The sequence below is a fragment of the Patagioenas fasciata genome, chromosome 3, assembly GCF_037038585.1.
Source record: "Patagioenas fasciata isolate bPatFas1 chromosome 3, bPatFas1.hap1, whole genome shotgun sequence".
Taxonomy (NCBI): domain Eukaryota; kingdom Metazoa; phylum Chordata; class Aves; order Columbiformes; family Columbidae; genus Patagioenas; species Patagioenas fasciata.
In genome coordinates, this window is record NC_092522.1 from 20,335,154 (window position 1) to 20,353,290 (window position 18,137).

Genomic DNA, 18,137 nt, shown 5'->3' on the forward strand with positions numbered 1-18,137 from the left:
AAGGCTCATAGCAGAACACTTACTAGTAGATGTCTTTCTTCTTAAGATTAGGACATAGGAAAGCTTTGCCTTTTATCATGAAGGGCTGAAATGTCTACTATAGTATATAGCAACACTACCTGTTTATCTCTAACGTAAATAACATGTCACCCATCAAAAACAGGGATTCTAGTATCTGATAGAAGAAAAAAAAAATTACACTTCACAATACTGAAGTTTATGTTAACAGACCTGCTGCCCCCAGAAAAGCAAACCTCTGTCAGACCTCACTCAGAAACTTAGTTCAAATTCAGAGAACTGGGTTTCGGTCAACAAAAGAGTAGCACAACATAGAAAAGCTAATCGATGTGTTCAAACAGAATTAAATACACTCTTATTCCAGTACTTACGATCATAATAATGCAAATGAAGTTTATTGTTTTCTTCTGACATGATCAGGGTGAAACAAAAAAAAAAAAAGGAAAGCCAGTCACCTAAATGTTCTGGTTTCACTGACGTAAGAAAACTGTCGATAGCTTAGTTCACAGTTTGCACCTCAGTCTGAAGCAGCCTTTGCTGCATTAAATATATGTTTCTGTTGATAACATTGTTTGCAATACCTATACCACTAACTCAACTTACTCCCAACTGCCACAGCCATAACCACACCACAGTTCTGTATCTTCCTTTCTGATGGCCACTAGAAGGGATAAAACCAATCACTAAAAAAAAATCTACTGCAAGGAAAAATTCAGTAATAGTTGATGGGATTAGCCTTTGTCAGGGTTTTTACATATATAATGATGTTTCTTTACTCACCAATACCATGAGCCCCTGATTTGCAAGTGTAATGCAAAAGAGTCATGTCGGTCAGTCCATCTCTGTCATTCACATTGCAACCCCTTTTAATGATCTGAGAAACAAGTGGAAAACAAACACATTTTAGCTCCAGCATATCACTGACATCAGTATTATTTAGTAAGTTATTTCACATATATGGACTCCTGGATTCATTTCAACAGCTAATAAAAAAGAAGCCTGTCAGAATAGAGTCTAACTGCAGAACTGAGCAACATGCACAAATGTAATAAATAGTATTATGTGGATATCATTAACCTTCATTGTTTACAGAATTTGAAGTTTCTTTATATTATTACTTCTAACATACATTTCACATGCTGAAAAGTTAACTGCTTAACTGAACAATAGGAAAACAACATCATTTATCAAGTCTTTCTGCTTGCTCTTTGGTCTCTCAAAAATTCCTGCCTCCCTCCGCTCCTCCCCCCTACCCCCCCCCTCCCCCCCAAAAAGCCCCCAGTTATACTATGGCAGGAAGAATCTTTGCCATACTTCCCACCTGGCTAGAAAAGCCTGCAATCCAGAAGAAAAATAGGAAAGTAGGAAGGAATTACTAGAAACAAGACGTCTTCTCAAAGCAGCCTACTGCAGGTTGCAAAAAGATTTCAGATCCTACCTCATTTTGTGCCTTGGAAACATTGCCTTTAAGGTCAGGCCTCACTGTAAGGTCAGACATTGGAGTTTATGATTGCTGCTAAGCATGAAACTGAAACACCAAGGTGAAGGGTGTCTAAATAACTGCTTTGAGAAGAAACATTGTTTCTATATTCCGTGATTCTGTGATTCTACCACCAATCCATATGCACTGATTTTTCACCCAGCATCTTTCCCTTTTCCAAACGAACGCTGACAACATGTGCAATACAAGGCACTGATCAGTAAGTACTTGTTACATGGCAGAAATTGTATCTGCATTTATGATTAGTTCTGCTTCTCCCTGAACTGTTTGTATTTGTTGTCACCATAATACTTTAACACTGAAAGCATTCAAGGATCTCCATTTATACCTCACCTCATTCCCAATAATATCAATGTTCTGCTGGACCTGTGGAACCCATTGCCTTAAGATAGCAAACAGTTCAGAAACTGATGTTTTGGGGTTGAAAAGTATTTCTTGGCATGCTGCATCATTGGGATCAAAGAAGGAAAACTCTGTTAAAAAAAAAAAAAAAAGGAATCATTATGTACAATCATAAGTTTTAACATGCTTCTAACGTTTCAAACCCAGGGGCAAAGAAGAGCAGAGAGAGTCACTTTACTACAAGTCACAGTGGAAAAATCAGAATATTGAATTAATTTAGAAAACTGTGTTTAGCATCTGGTCTATTTTTTCTTTAATACTAACATTTATCTTGTACTTCTGAAAAAGCTGTGAATCAGCCACCAATACAATGGTACTGCAAGACTGATTTTAAGTTTAGGCAAGGACCAAGAGAGATGTACAATGATTATGCTAATATTCTTCCTTCAAGCTAGCAAAGGACTGCTGGTTCTAATCTGTTGCCTAGCACAGACAAGCCTCTTGATCTCTCAGTGATTATGTGTACATGATTTCTCCATATGCTGCAAAACATGTATTTTCCCCCTTCTTCCATCACAATTTACATAAAGCATACCAAAATATAAACATGTGCACAAATCAGGAAAGCATTCCATGGCCTCCAGTATTTTCAGGTATTTCATGAATCTATCAATCCCAGTTGGTGGCAGCTGCAGGTAACAAACACCTTCAAAAATTAAGCCAAACCAAGAATGGAAAAAAGATGTATTTTTAAGATTTTAAGCCTCACGTTGCTGAAGGCAACCCAAAGTATAGGTGTAAAAAACACCTTATTATTAAAGTATAGTATTTCATGTTACTTACAGGTGTATGTGTGTGCATGTATATACACATACTGTATTTTACATTTGTGGAATTTCTTCAAACTCTGGAAAATTGTATGAAAGAATCTGGATAGCAATGGCTATTAGGAGAGGGAATGGAAGCAGAACCTACTGTCATCAGCAAATTACTGAATCATGGAAAACAATGAACTTCTGGCTCCACTGCAGCTATCAGGGAGTTGCCTTTTAAAAAGGTTTCAAATAAATGTACAATGTCAGCTTGCATCAATCGCAGATAAAAGGCTCTCAGAACAGACATACAGGTTAAGTAAAACAGAGCATCAACCATCTGGGTGTATGACATGATATAAACTACCTCTAGATGAGTCATCATTACCTTCCCTCAAAAAGAGCATATCATACTTCTAGCTTGGATTAACAGATAAAAGCACATATGGTGCTCACTTCCTGGCTGTCTTGAGTTTGCATTGCCTTGATCCAACGAGGATGAAAAAGGACAACTTCACTGATATTTAGCATGAATTTTTACCTGTACCTAGCACACCAAAATAAAAAAAAGCAAACCCCTTATCTCCCAGCACTACACAAAACGTGTTTCTTACCTACATCCCATGCATTGACACAGATCTATTGATGTATTTACTGATATGTAACTTCTGCATAAACCACAGTTGATCTCATTCTGACAGCTATGAAGTAAACAGACAACTAGCCAACAAAATCAACGATCTTCCCCAACATGCGTGATTTTTTAGTCTACCAGGAAGCTTTCTAGCTATGAACCTGAAGTAAATTATATATCAGAAAGCAACTCTTAATAGACTGTTACAACCAGCATGCTAGGGTAAAAACCTGAGAATATATTAAGTATTAATAACAATCATCCTAAGTGCTTAACAGGTGATCAGCTGTAGTGTTTGCAAACCAAGAAATGCTACAGAAAATCTGTTAAAACAATAAGTTCCACAAAAGGACAGTGGCATCTAGAATACTTTAAAACACTGCCTTCTTGACCTGTATCTTTCCCATGCATTGATTACAGTGCTCAACTATATTAAGGAAAAATAAATGCACTTAATGTAACGACCAAGAATCTTTGTCTGTTGTGGTTTAACCTTCTTTACCCAGATTCCATAATATTACTGTTACACAGGTTACAGTAACCTCCTATAAAAAGAAATTTTTTTTATTCAGTAAGTAGGCATAGACTGAGCAGGTCTGATAGCAAGTGATATTGTGGTGGTATTAGGAGACATCACAACACATAATGGCTAAAGAAGGATGAATGGAGAATTTTTCTAAGGGATAAGAAAACAGAATGGAATAAATCACAGCAGTACTTACAGTAGAATAGGAAAGACAAGTTATGAGAACACGGCTGAACCATGTAAAAACACATGTTCATGTACTAAAATATATCCTGCGGAACTGTTAAATTTCCAACCTGTGCTAACTCATCAAATGGGTCTCAAGAACACTGAGTCTGTCAAAGACAGAACATTACATTATGTGTATTTATTTTTCCTGAATACAGTTGATTGTTGTAATCAATGCATGGGAAAAACAGAGGTGGAGACTAATTTTGAAGCTATATAGATGCTATTAACATCTTCTGCAACATTCAAAGACATTAAAATTGTAGCTATCTATGAAGATCCTTACGGTGATATTTAATGTTTTAATTTTTAATTAAATTTTATAATAATTTATACATATTTTAAATTTTATAATAATTTATACATGTGAAGACAATTCAACATTATTTCAAAAGCTGATCACTGATACTTGCTATCGTTATCTGTAAACACTCATTTCACAGTCCTTACCACCACAAACACCTACACTTCCAAGAGAAATATTCCCCTATAGTGTATTGCTTGCACACTGAAACTACGAAAGTCTAACTCTAGAGATTTTAAATGTGATGTAGACGCTTAACTACATTTAAATACTGCAATTTAACATTTAACACAATATCCAGCTCCACATCAAAATGTAAAAAACCTACGAACATCTGACCACACACAGAGAAGAAACAGTATGAAGGAAAAGATAGTATATTTTAAATGTGTGCAATCAAAACAACAGAAAAAGCACAGGTCTTCATATTTAATTTCCTTTAAAAAAGAATAGAGAATTCATTTAACAAGCAGTAAACTTTTTCTGAAAATAAGGAATAAATTAAGAGTTGAGAGTTTTTCTTAAAATTCATTATTCAAATATGTTGTCTGATGATCACATTCATTTTCTCTTAAAAGCACATACCACAGTCTGAAGGCATTGGTGCAGCAGCAACAGAAAAAGTAACAGAAGTTTCAGAATTTGGGAATAAGAACCGTTCTCTTTCAAAGAGGGAATCTCCTTCCAAGGAGGGTTCTGGGAGATCCTCTATGGTCATCTTCTAGAAAGCCACTTTAGGAGGAAAAAAAATAAATAACCTCATTAGAAATACTTTGGAACAGTCCTATCGGAGTAAGATACAATGTGCAATGAGACTAAAATATTTTCTTTTTGCAAACATAAAATAATACTATTGTATTCTTACAAACAAAGGAAGTTGATTAGTAAATTTAGCAGAGTATGGTGTTAAGGATAGCCAGCTTCTAGTTCTGACTTGGTCACTAAACTTGCATGTTATTAATGGAAAACATTATATTTCTCCCCAGTTTACCACTTGAGCAGTCATGAAAATAGTAATGCTATAATTAGCAAGGACACAGTGATGATAAATAGATTGTTACATTTTATAGCTTTATGAAAACGTGAAGCTCAAGTACCCTTCCTCATACTCTGCATGTATATTCCTTTCCTTCACCATGAGGAAGCACAAGCTACCAGCTACCGCCTTCTACTCTTTTAAAGTTCTCACCACTTTAATCTTCCCACACAAAGCTGCAGACAATTCATCACCGAGTGATTCACTCCTGGACTCTCAATTCCATATCAGCTCCTTTCCCAGCTTCTCCCTTCTATGTTTTAAAATAGCACACTTACCACAGTGTTGTAACCTCCACCCTGATGTTGTTTCCAGACAACTTTTCCTGCCTTAGCGCAATCTAGGAGACAGAAGAAAGATTAAATGGCTGTACAAAGTCATACTGACATTTTCCTAACAACCAGGTCAAGTCACATTCTAGTTATGGTTCACTTACTAAGGCCAGATTAGAGCTGGTTACCACTTGCAAGACATCTAGTCAGGCAAATTCAGTAACAAATAATAAAAACATTATTCTTAATAGAAACAGGCGTTATTGTCCTATCAGAGACTATAGCTTACAATTGAAAAACTGGAATTCTGCATCTTGAATTTTCATGGTTAAATACTCAGGGTAAAAGCAATGCTTCTACTAGACAACCTACATTTTTATTCTGGAGATTGCTATATAGCGCTCTCTACTCAGGAATTTGTTTAGCCAGTTCGCTTGACAGAAATAATTCATGGAGCTTTAAGGTATATTTGGTTTTATTATCTTTAACCTATACACATGAGTAAACACACAAAAGAAAAAGTAGTCTGTAGTAGACTTATAAGCAGACTCATTTTGGGGGTTATATCCTACACACAAGCAGCTAAGCGAATAGATTTACTCTAACATTTCCCCAAATAAGTTTATCACACTATTTGGGAATGATTTTAACAGCGGATTACAGATACTAAACTTCAAGTAAATAAATGAAAGCCTTCTCTTCTTGGACACCATGAACAGTTCACCCTATCCTCAACTTGGAAAAGAGATCCAGATGAAAACTGCTCATTTTTCTCCAACTAGTTTATTTCTTCAGTCTTATGCAACTGTATAAATGCATGTGCTGGCACACCACTAAGATCAAGAAAGAGGCCATTGGGAAGGGCAGGACTATTTCTTCCCACAGCATTATCAAATTGCTTCAGCTTAAGCATTCTTAGATTCAACAAGGCCAAAAATATTACTAATTATTTCAATTATTATTTTCATCCAGTAAGGAGAAATTAGAGTTTACATTTTGAATGGCTTTATAGTCATCATAAATACGACAGCAACAACTTTCTCATATGAGGGACTAGAAAGTCCCTTAAGCTCCAAGTCACTAAATCTCTTTGGCAGGGCAAGAGAAATACATTTGCTGCCTTCTGGTATTTGTTCAGAGGCTATGGCAAAACAAAACAGAGCAAAGCTTTGTAAAATGCATGAATCCACAACAGTTTTGCACAGGTAGCACATCAGACACTCTCACGAAATGCACAAAGGAACAAGTAATGTGCATGAATGTAGAAGAGATGACAGCTGAACCTGTTAAGTCAGAAAAAGACAGGAAAGCAATTGTAAGCTTTTTAAACAGTGCTGCCAGTGCAACAGTGAGGAAACAAAAGAAACACCATGAAAAGTAGCCAGATCTGATTAAGCCAATGGTAACAGGAAGAGGTGAGATTTGTAAAGTACAATAACAAAAGCTGCAACAACTAGAAATCAACACAGACATTTGAAAATTAATACAAAAAAACTTTGTTTATTGCACACAGAAAAGCAGATTGAACAGAAGAGAATACGTGCATTTGCAAGTATCCAGGGCACCTCTTACTCTAAGGGGCCAGAGGGGAGAATACAACCTGTCATATGAGTGAAAAGAATTCAGCACGCAAGCTACCAAAGCAAAGCAGGCAGGGAAACAAGCCCTGTCATCGGGCTGGTGACATGAAGACCCAAATGCTACAATGCATGTGCCCACCCAACACTGTAAAGAGTGACTTCCCAGGTTCACACCAGTGGCAACACCTCCTGGCCCAAGCATGCACATCCCTCCACCAAAGGATTTTAATTTGGATCCAGAAATAATATTACCATGTCATGACACAGTACTGAACCGTGAAATGTCAAGGCAACATGCTGTGCACCCATGACAACCTCCAGAGCCTGCTAGCTCAGGCACAAGAACATCACAACCAGTTAATGTCACACACGCATACCTAGAAAGGCAAAAGGAAAGTAAAAGGTTGAAAACTATTCCAAAGGAAGGGAAAAAAAACATCATCCTCGAAGTAATGTCTGTTCTGAGCATAAAAAAAACTGCCTGAGGTACTAATAATATCCAAGGTATGTGGACTCCAGTGGGATGTCCTGGTGAAACAGAATGGAAGGTCTTCCAGAAGAGCAGTGATTTCCCTGCATTAGTAGGAGAAGTTTAGACAAACAGCATGAAATGGTTAGAGATACTAAATGAAAGGACAGAAATCTCCTGTTTGCAGTACTGCCAAACTACCACTGAAAGCAGTTTAGCACAGCACAGGGTACCATGCTTACCGTTTGACAGCCATACGTTCTTCTAACTGAACTCAATCTGAAAATGAAAAATATAAATATCATTGGAAAAAATAAAACAGAACTTGAAGAAGTCATCAAATATGCATGCACTTATGCTGGCAAGATTGAAGAGTAACTACAGGATTCCTGACATCCACACATTACAGAGAGCTACCACTGCATATATATATTTAAAAAAAAAATAGTTGTATAATACAGGATCCAACTTGTTCCTGTGCTCCAGATTCTGCAATATGTGTTACAGCACAAAGTTTTCCTGCAAGTGCTATAAATGCTAAAGCACTTCAAGGTATTAAATACAATTGCACTGGGGCTCTGACAGCAGAAGTTGTCATGAACGTGATGTTATTTTTGACAATAAGCACATATAATGGACTACTTATTGTGTACTTATATGCGTTCAAGAACTAAAGCTAAGTTCAGAAAGCAAGACTCCTGCGCATACACTATCTGCTGGCTCTATAAAATTTACAGCAGAACGGCAGACACATTACGTGTGTACACGTACACCCCAGATTGGCTCTTCAGCTGGCGTGCGGGGCCTCTTGCAACACGGCGCTTGGTCTGGAGAAGCTGCCAGCTTCACAGAGCTTCAGAGCGGGCCGCGCTGTTTCTGCCCCTCCGAGCTTCCCTCGGTAGCTCCCGCAGCAAACGCCGGTCCGGCCCGGCCACGGGCTGGTTATCAGAGCGAACCCTGGGAGCGGAGGTTCCGGCCGCGGCCGCCGACTCGCGGGCCGGAACACCCGGTGATAACCTCACCGAGCCACCAGGCCACCGCACCGCCAAGCCCCGCTCCCGCCCTGCCCCATGCAACCCGGCCCACCGGGCGGCCCCGGGAGCCGCGCGTGTGCCCGCAGCGGCGGGGGCCAGGGCCGGGCTCGGCCCGCCCGCTGCGGCGGCCCCCGCACCACCACCCTGCCCCCACTCCGCACGGAAGCAGGCCGGGAGAGCACCGGGAGGCCGCCGGCTCCCGTCCCGCTCCCCCGCAGAAGGTGCGGAGCCGCGGTCGCCCCCCCAAGCCCTACCTGCTCCTGGCGGGGAGGGGCGCGGCCAGAACCTCCCGCGCCCGCCCGGAGCTGAGGGAACCGAGCGAGGGCCCATCCTCGCGCCCGCCCCTGCGCGGCCTCCGTCCCGCCCCTCTCCGCCCATTCGCCTATCGGCTGCCAGCACCGCCCTCCTCGCCCCGCCCCTCCCCGCCCACCTGCCTATCGGTTGCCAGGACCGCCCGCCTCGCCCCGCCCCGCCCCGCCGCGGGGACTGTCCCCGTGGTGCCGGCGGGCAGCGCGGGCCGGGTCCGGCGGATGCTCGGCCCGAATCGTGGGTGTTCGGGTAATTCCGGAGCGGCGACAGAACAGCGGGAGGGAAAACTGGAAAAACTAGGATAGGAGTGGTGGCTGGGAGAAGAGGGAGAGCAAAGGGAGACGGCGGCTTCTTAACTGATGGTTTCGGGTGCCCGGTATTCGTGGGTGCTTAACACCGTAACGTGTTCCTGCCCGCACAGCTGCGTGAAAGTGACTGGCCGAAGGTCACACGTAATCGCTGCTAGATTTAAGCACCGAACTCAGAATTTTTCATTTCCCAGTGCATTTCACTAACCAGCTGGAGGAACGAAAGTAGCAGCTTCCAAGAAGGCATTTCAGAGGGTGCTTATCCGTTCCGCTAAACCTAATAAGGATCTAAATCCAAAGATCGGTAATCTCTAAGAAACCCGTGCGGTGGTAAACCCATTTTCTTATGGCTTGAGCCCAGGCTACTTGAGGGGAATTTGACCTGGATAAAAACTCAGACAAGTTTTGCTATGTTTTTATGCTCAATGTGGGTCATAATGAGTAAATACAACTAATTTTTAGAACCAGTTTTTTGTTGCTGTTTTTTTCCAGTGATAATATTAATTGTGGAAGGTAGGCAGGGCAAATAATGGGAAGGACAAGTGGAAATTACCTCAAGTGAAGTACTGGAAAAGTCAAGAGCTGTAAGTGCTCTCAGATCACAGAGACTTGAAAACTGAAGGCAGTGGAACATGGAGCTGTGATGGTAAACATGAGACCAGATGGCTAGAGAAAAGCTGAGAGAATTCTTCCATTTCTTAGAAATGTTTCATACTTAGAAAAGGCAAAGAAAAATTGTAATCCAGGAAAATGCAGGCCCGCAATTTTCACCTCCAGGGTACTTTAGAAAGAGTTTGAAGCACAAAGACATGGATGTCAGCGAGATCAAATGTGAGCTTACTATTGGCAGTTGGTATCTGCTTTTTTCAAGATTCTTGATGTTCTGGGAAAGGGAAATATTTTATGGCTGATGCTGAATAATGGACTGTAGTGAAGTGCCTGAAATGGAAACTATTAGCAATTCTGGAGAATTTCAATTGAATTGCAAGTGCAGAGGGAAACAGTGTTGAGTAAGTTAAATGGAAAGTACTGGACTGGGGGAATTTACCAATGACATCCTGGGATATTATTCTTGGAACTTACCTTTTTCATATTTTCCTTTAGAGATTTTGACAGAAGAAACAGCAAACAGATGAGACAAAAAAAAATTGCTATTAAAAAGCAATGAACTAAGAAGTTTGATGTATGGGATCTTCTTATGGAAGTGACGGGAGAAGAGGAAGATGCAATTGTAGTCAACAGTTACACAATGCAAATCATTACCAATACGATGCAATGGCATAAAAAGCAAACACTTATCTTAGGATGCATAGCTGGAGGCTCATGGCAGGGAAGTATTCATGCCAGCAGGTTCTGCCATACCCTTGGGAACCTGCATGCAGTTCTGACCACCCTTTTTCAGCAGGAGGCAGCTAATCTAGCACGTCCAGAGATTATTTGCTAGCACAGTCAAGGAAAAGAAAAATCTGGTTTAGGAGGTTACCAGAACATGGCTTGTTTAATGCAGCAGAATGAAAGCTGAGGCAGGGTAGGGTTGCTATTTGCCATAAACTATGGAAAATGCTCTGTGAATTCAAAGGTAATGTTGAATGTGAGGATAAAACAGTGTGTGAATACTTTCATGCTAGAAAATGAAAACAAGCACCTAACAAAGCATCTTGGGTTCTAGAACATCCTTCTGTTTGGAGAATTAAAGGCAAAAAACCCAAACATTTTAGCTTATAGAGTGAATCTTGTGACTTAGTTCTGCAACCGCAAAGGGTACTGGACACCATTGCCTCAGAAAATTCCTGCCTGTCCTGACTTCCACCCCTGGGCCCTGCAATGGAAATTTTTAAAAAATATGTTTAAACCTCATTCTGTACCTTTCACAATATCTTTTTCAGCACCTCCTACGTGCCAGGATATGAGTCTAAACACAAGCCTGTTCAGCCTATCCTGTCTGACTCATTCAGTGCTGCCATGGGCAGCAGAGTTGCTGAGCACCTGGAGAGCTCAGAACAATGGACTGCAGCAGCTCTGGCAACTTCAGAGGGAAGACGTGGAAACAATGCTTGTGAACAATAAGCTTATTTTAACTAAAATATTATTTCACTTCTTGGACATTACTAACCAGTTCCTTCATCTTCACAAATGTATGTGTCAGAGCAAAGGGATAATTTAAGTGGCTTTGGAAGACACTGCAGCTTTGAGTAGAGAGAGTGAGGATTAGGGCAGCAGAGAGGTTCTGAAAGGGAGCACACTTATATACTACATTCAATGTGGCTTTGGGACAGCAAGCATGTTCAAAAGACCATGGATACTGCAGGAGCTACCCTCAGAGCTGGACGTGGAACAAGGAAGCTGTGCATCCACCCACAATCAGGATATTTCTCTCCTACAAAAAAGGCCACTGGTTACTGTCAGTTTTTCCAGCCCTGCCCATTATTTCCCAAGGAACATGCCACCCTTCTTCCCTCTGAGCTTTAGCCAGTGCCCTGCTGTGTACATTGCCCTTTCCAGTTTCTGCCAGGTGTGCCAGCTTCTCAGATCACATCAACTGCTTCTGGATCCACAGCAAGAGCCACTCGGTTCCTCTCTCATTAGTGCCCCAGCACTGAAAGAGTAAACACCTGCTCTGCACACATGCATCAGGACTCGCAGCTGCCACGCTGCATCTACCTGTGGGTTTGACGTGGTTTCACGCAGCAGTCAGTGCACAGCATGGTTGGAGAAAGCTCTGCGGGAGGAGCCAGGAGGAATGCCGTGTTTATCTTTGTTCTCAGGGAAACCCCAAGTGATTTAGGTGAGGGAATCCACTGGGAATTAGAAGAGGCACGGGGCTAAATATCTGTTCCCTTTTCTATAGCATCCTGGGATATTTTTCAGGAATATGAGTCACCTGGACCTCATTTCTAGATCTCAAGTCCACGTACCACCTTCCACTAGAAATGACACTGCCTACCTGTTGAGTTGCCAGTCCCTCACCTTGTAGAAACTCACTTTCCTTGAAATTGCAAGCACAAACCTGCTTCCACTTGTGGGAACTGATCCAACCACTGCCTGGGCTAATGAGACTGTCCCCTTTCAATTTTCTAGATTTGTATAACTCTGGAAATCTGTACTTAAAGCTTTATGCTTTTTCACACAATTCTTACTCCTAACTCTTACCTTTTGGCAGTTGCTGTCTTAACCATTGAAAGCAGCAGTGAATGTATTAGTTACAACAGATAGCAAGCTTTTAAATATCCATGGCATTCTTAGCAAAGAGAAACTATGACCAAGTGACCAGAATACATATTCCAAAAATAATAGACAAATGTAAATATATCTCACAAAACTATTGCTGACCTCAAGTGGCATTAAACTCACAATTTTTCTCTACTCCTTTGGATCATCTTGGGTGTATCAACAGCTCTGAGCAAGCAAACACCCAGAACTCTTTAATTTTTTATATATATATTTCTTCTTCTGTTAGTTCCTTTGTAAAGTATTTTTGCTGGAGCACAAAACCAGTTTCCCCTGCCTGTTTTCAACAACTTGTTTCTTCTTGTCCTGCTGCTGTTAAAAAAAAAAAAAAGGTTCTGCTTTTGCAAAACAGGTTTTTGAAAACATTGAGTTCATATTTATTGTGTCATGCAATCAGTCTGAAGCAACCTGCTTAGAAGTTAGACATAAAAGAAGAGAAGGCATAAGTTGAGCCTCAGACAGCCAGTTGTGAAAAGTTTATCCTTGACCCAGAGTCAATATGAATTTTGTCTTTCACTTGCACCATCACCACTAATAAAGGCTCTGTATAGACTCACTGGGTTCATTTAATTATTTGCAACCAGATTTCCTTCAAACCCTGCTACTCCTATTCCTTACCGTTGTCAACAGGTTTCCACAGGGGAAACACTATGAAGCTTTGTAAGTGTTTCTGTCAGTGGTTACAGAAAAGAGAGAATCTACTCTATCTCCCAGGACAGCATCAGCTCTGCAGGAGAAGCTGAAATAAAAAGCAGCAATTTCTTATTTACTTAGTGATATCTAGGCCAACAATATGAACAGCTCCCTTGTTATATTCAATTTGCTGATATAAAAGAAGAAAAAGCAGGTTTCTTTCAGAGCAAAATAGCTCTTTAAAGTTGCTGTTATCACTCAAGCGCTTCATAATTCCTCAGCGAGCAGAGTGCACTTTCCTCAGAAATCATCCACAAATACAAACCTTAAATTTTTAAGATCCAGTATGAGCATTTATGCACATTTCTCTTTTAAATCTTGCAACTTCTCTGTTGTGGTTTAGCTCAGCAGGCAGCTAAACTTCTCACACAGCTGTTTGCTCACCCCCGACCTCAGGAGATGGGGAAGAGAATTGGAAAAAAAAATAAAAAGGTATACCTTGTGGGTGAAGACAAAGTTTAATAGGACAGAAAGAGAAAATAATAATAGTAACAACAACAATAATAATAATGATAATTATGATGATGATGATGATAATAATAATAATACTAATAATGATGATGATGATGCAAGTGATTCACAATGCAATTGCTCACCACCCACCAACTGATACTCAGCCAGTTACTGAGCAGCCAGTCTCCTGGCCAGCTTCCCCCAGAATCTATACTGAGCATGACATCACATGGTATGGAATATCCCTCTGGTCAGCCTGGGTCAGCTGTCCTGGCTGTGTCCCCTCCCGGCTCCTTGTGCACCTGGCACTGCCTGAGAAGCTGAAAAGTCCTTGACTACTGAGTGACAACTAAAACATCAGTGTGTTATCAACATTATTCTCATTCTAAATCCAAAACACAGCACTATACCAGCTACTAGGAAGAAAATCAACTCTATCCCAGCTGAAACCAGGGCACTCTCACAAGCAGTCCCTCATTATTATTTACCTTATTTCCATATTTTTTAAACTTATGTTACTGGTTTTACACTGTCATTTCATACAGTTTTAGTCAACTGACTCTTCCTTCATAAGGCTCTAAAATCCATCCCGTGGTTACAGCATTGGCAACACCTCTGAGGGCTGAGTATCACACATCTTCGCCTAGATTCAGGCCTTTTTCTTGCCTTTTCTAAGGCACTTACAGTGCCACTTTCAGACTAGTCTTTGGTTTTTATAATCTATTGTACCAACTATGTCTGATGGGGTTTAAATATTTAAGTTCTTCCCTTCAGGAGCAGTGCATGACCAGGCAGCCCCATCAAAATGACAGTACTGCCAATTTTAACAGTAGGAAGAAAGTATATGAAAGGAAGAGGAAAGGCAATTTATACACAATCCACATGCAAGGAAAAGCCTCCTTTTATCCTTAATTATCTTATATTTGGTGCTTTCATAGGGTCCCTTCCTCAAACACAGTTTTGTGTTCATCTGGTGCACTTGTAAAAATCACTTTAGTTAGCAAGTTTACAGGTAACACCACTTGGGCATCCACTTGAACATGACCAGCTGTTGCCTTTTCAGCCTGTGTTCTGCAAGTGGTAGCATTGTAAACCAAAATACATTACTATAGTAACTGCACTTGGAATGACATCAAAATACAGCTATCCTAAATCACAGATTATAGATTCATCTAATCCCCTTACACTCAAAAATATTTCCCTGTCGTTCACTTCATTGATATTCTCTTTTACCACTGTTTTTTACCTAATTTATCCATTTTGTCTTTATTTTTGTTGCATGACCATGAGCCAAAGCATTTTCCTTAGCATTTTCCACGAAGTAGAGGATTTGGTTTTTCTAAAGCACCTCAGACATTCCAAACAATATATAAATACTTAGTAACAGAAGTATTGATGGGGGAAATACAGTTTCATAAGTGGTTGGAAGCAGTTCCTGCGCTGTCACATAAGCTAAAAAATTTGACGCAACATTAAATAATCATGTTGCATATACATGTGAACTGCAATTACAGTTAGGATAAAACAGGTGCCTATTAAAAACATGTTTTCCATGACCATGATTCTCTAGTTAATAGTAAATAAATAATAAACTTACTACTGTTTTAATATTAATATTTAAAATAATAAAAGACTATATAATAAATAAGCATAAACCAGGATTTTGCATTTTTTAACCATGCATGTATTTCCTGGAAGATATTAACACATGGCCTGACAATAACAAAAAAAAAAAAAGTGACATGAATGGATAATCAAAGGAAAAAAGTAAAGAAAAATGACTTCCCAAATACAACAAATAACTCACATGGAGTTAATTGTCAAAATTCCCAGTGCTAACAAAGGAACTCTTGGAGCTGCTTTTCAAAGGAATGTCTGATGATATTTTATAGCCAAAGATGTCTCTTAACTTCCACTGTAACCAAAATAGGTGCACTAAGGCTCACTGCTTGGTTTACTGTGTTTTCCTTGACTTACGAAGGAGGGCTACAGCATCCTGACTGTGAAGCAGCTGCCTAAATCTGCTCCATTTCTCCACTTTGAACATACTAGATATGTGCTTAAAAGGGAATGGAAAAAGAGCTGGGACCATTGTGTAGAAACCACATCACAGTGAGACCCAGAAGCAGCCAGAGAGTGAGCTACATGACTTGCAAGAAGCAGAGCCAAGAAGTAATTACCTGATACCTTCCAGAAAAGCTTTGAAGGAAATTACTATGCCATCATGTATATTAAGTACAATTTCTGTGTTCCAGAAAATTATTTTAGAGAAAGCACGTCGTTTTAAAAATTTTGCTGGGAATCACTGACATGCCCTGTCCCTGGTAAAACACTGTCCTGGTTTTGTTAAAACCAAGTTTCTCTTTTAGTGAATTTGCCTGTCAGCTAAAGCCTTCATATTAGCTGCATTTTCCTGGAGAACCAGATACATGTTTTGGTAAACATAGCAATGGAATGCAAAGTTATTGATAAGCATGGATGGACATCTCGTGAGAGGGGCAACGAGAAACAGGTGACCAAGAAACTGACCAACTGAGTATAACATCCCATTCACGTGAATACTTCATATAAAAGTGGGAGATCAAGAGGATCTCGTCCCTTTTTCCTTATGGCTGACATTAGGAGAGGACCTTGTGGGCCTTCCCTGCGAACTGAGGCCCAGTGACAGACTGAATCCAGCTCCGGTTGGCTGCAGAGTCCAATCCAGGACTTTGGGTGCTGGCTCTGCAGTTGCTGGGACTTTCAAGATTGGTTTTGTGTATTTTGTATTATTTTCTCTATTCTCATCAGTAGCATTAGTAAAACATTTTTAATTTTTCCAACTCTCTTCTCTCTGTCCTTCTTTCCCTCCTGATTGTCTGTCCCTAGTGGGAAGGGGGGAGAGGGGGGGCTAAAGGGGGAAGAGGAAGGGAGAGGGGGTTAGCAACACATCTACCACGGTTTTATAGTCACCCCACAATCAAAACCCTCAGCAAACACAATAATCTTATTGCCCCCATTGAACATAAAAAGAGATTTCAACAACAAGGCTACAGAGAATAACAACTTTCCATGCAGATATGCAGCTATTGCAGTCCAGCACCAAGGAATGAATCATGTAAGCTGTTCGTTAAAGTCTAAGAATGTTTTATAGCCTTGGTAGCATGCAAAGATTTTTAGGATTCAGACATGTTACCCTCAACCATGCAGTTAGAAATCTAGAGAGAAGCTGCAGGTGTCTACCCAGCATTAGATTTGGCCACTGTTGTCTGTGACCTTGTGACACTGAGAAATGGCCACCTTTGGTAGAAAAGCTGTATCTGGAAATTAGAAGACTAATCCACTTAGGCCAGTCTGAGTAATGAAAAGGGAAACTGGCGTGGGGGGGATTGCTATTTTCACCCTCATCCACATACCACCCTTCATAAATCAATACTTGGAAAAGATAAATATCTTCTGCTTCATTCAATTCCTACTTTGGCTTCTTAAATTTCTCTTTCAGAAAGGATTATTCTGTTCTGATCTCAGAAGTGAACCAAACAACAGTTTTGTGGTTTGGTTGGTTGGTTGGTGTTTTTTTTTCAGAAATGGGTCTGTGTTTTTAATTTTTTAGCTTTTTTCTTATAGTTTTAACCCATAAAGTTTTGCAGTTCAGAGAACTAAGCCCTAAGTGATGAAAAGAAATAAAAGTAAGCAAATCACTTTTGTGACTGCAAAGAAAACATTCAGATTTTATCCCAAGACACTCAGAGGAAGGAAAATATGAATTTGGATTTAATTTTTCTTTCATCTAAAATTTTACAGTTTAGATCCATTAGAGGCAAATACCATCTCGACAACATATGCAAAACTTATTCTATAAATACTGTTATCGTGCAGTTCACCTTTTCAGGTTGTGAAACTATCTAGAAGAGGAAAAAAACCACTTTCCAAGAATTATCAACTGAGGGGAAGAAAAAAAATCAAAATCTTGTTTGGAAGTCTTAGAAGGAAGAGTAAACAGCTTGTCACTGGCAAGCAGGGGAAAAAATTGAAGCCCCTCAAGGCAGAAGTCTAACAGGTGTCTCTAACCCCTTGGATTTCGTGTCTTGTACTCTCCCATAGAAGTATACTTGGTCAAGGTCACCTTTCTCTTAGTTCAGGAGTATCATTTATGCACCTGTTCAAATAGTTTCCCTTCAAAAAGGCCTCTAAACTACAGTATCTTCCTTTGAATCTCTGCATTCAGCGTGTGTTATGCTTTTGCAACAAGGGAAATAAAGGAGGGACAGTTACCAAGTCCCTTTGCCTCCCAATATAGTGCAGAAAAAAACCTGCCTTAATAAATACAACACGGGTGCTGACTGGCTGGTGCCTGCTTACCCTAATGAACTTAAACTCTTATTTGTAGTGGACATCTGTCAAGACAGAA

General features: G+C 40.2%; 1 protein-coding gene across 1 annotated transcript in view; it reads right to left on the reverse strand.

The window, feature by feature from the left end:
• LOC136099447 (CAP-Gly domain-containing linker protein 4-like) overlaps positions 1–8,778 on the reverse strand; it is a 33,666-nt gene extending 24,888 nt beyond the window's left edge. The window contains exons 1-6 of the mRNA XM_071805916.1: positions 8,494–8,778; positions 7,965–8,001; positions 5,680–5,741; positions 4,951–5,097; positions 1,853–1,992; positions 799–892 (exon numbers count right to left, since the gene is read on the reverse strand). Of these exons, the coding sequence (XP_071662017.1) occupies positions 799–892; positions 1,853–1,992; positions 4,951–5,083 (367 nt within the window). The 5' untranslated portion in view covers positions 5,084–5,097; positions 5,680–5,741; positions 7,965–8,001; positions 8,494–8,778. The remainder of the gene's footprint in view (positions 1–798; positions 893–1,852; positions 1,993–4,950; positions 5,098–5,679; positions 5,742–7,964; positions 8,002–8,493) is intronic.
• Between the last annotated feature and the right edge of the window lie 9,359 nt (positions 8,779–18,137).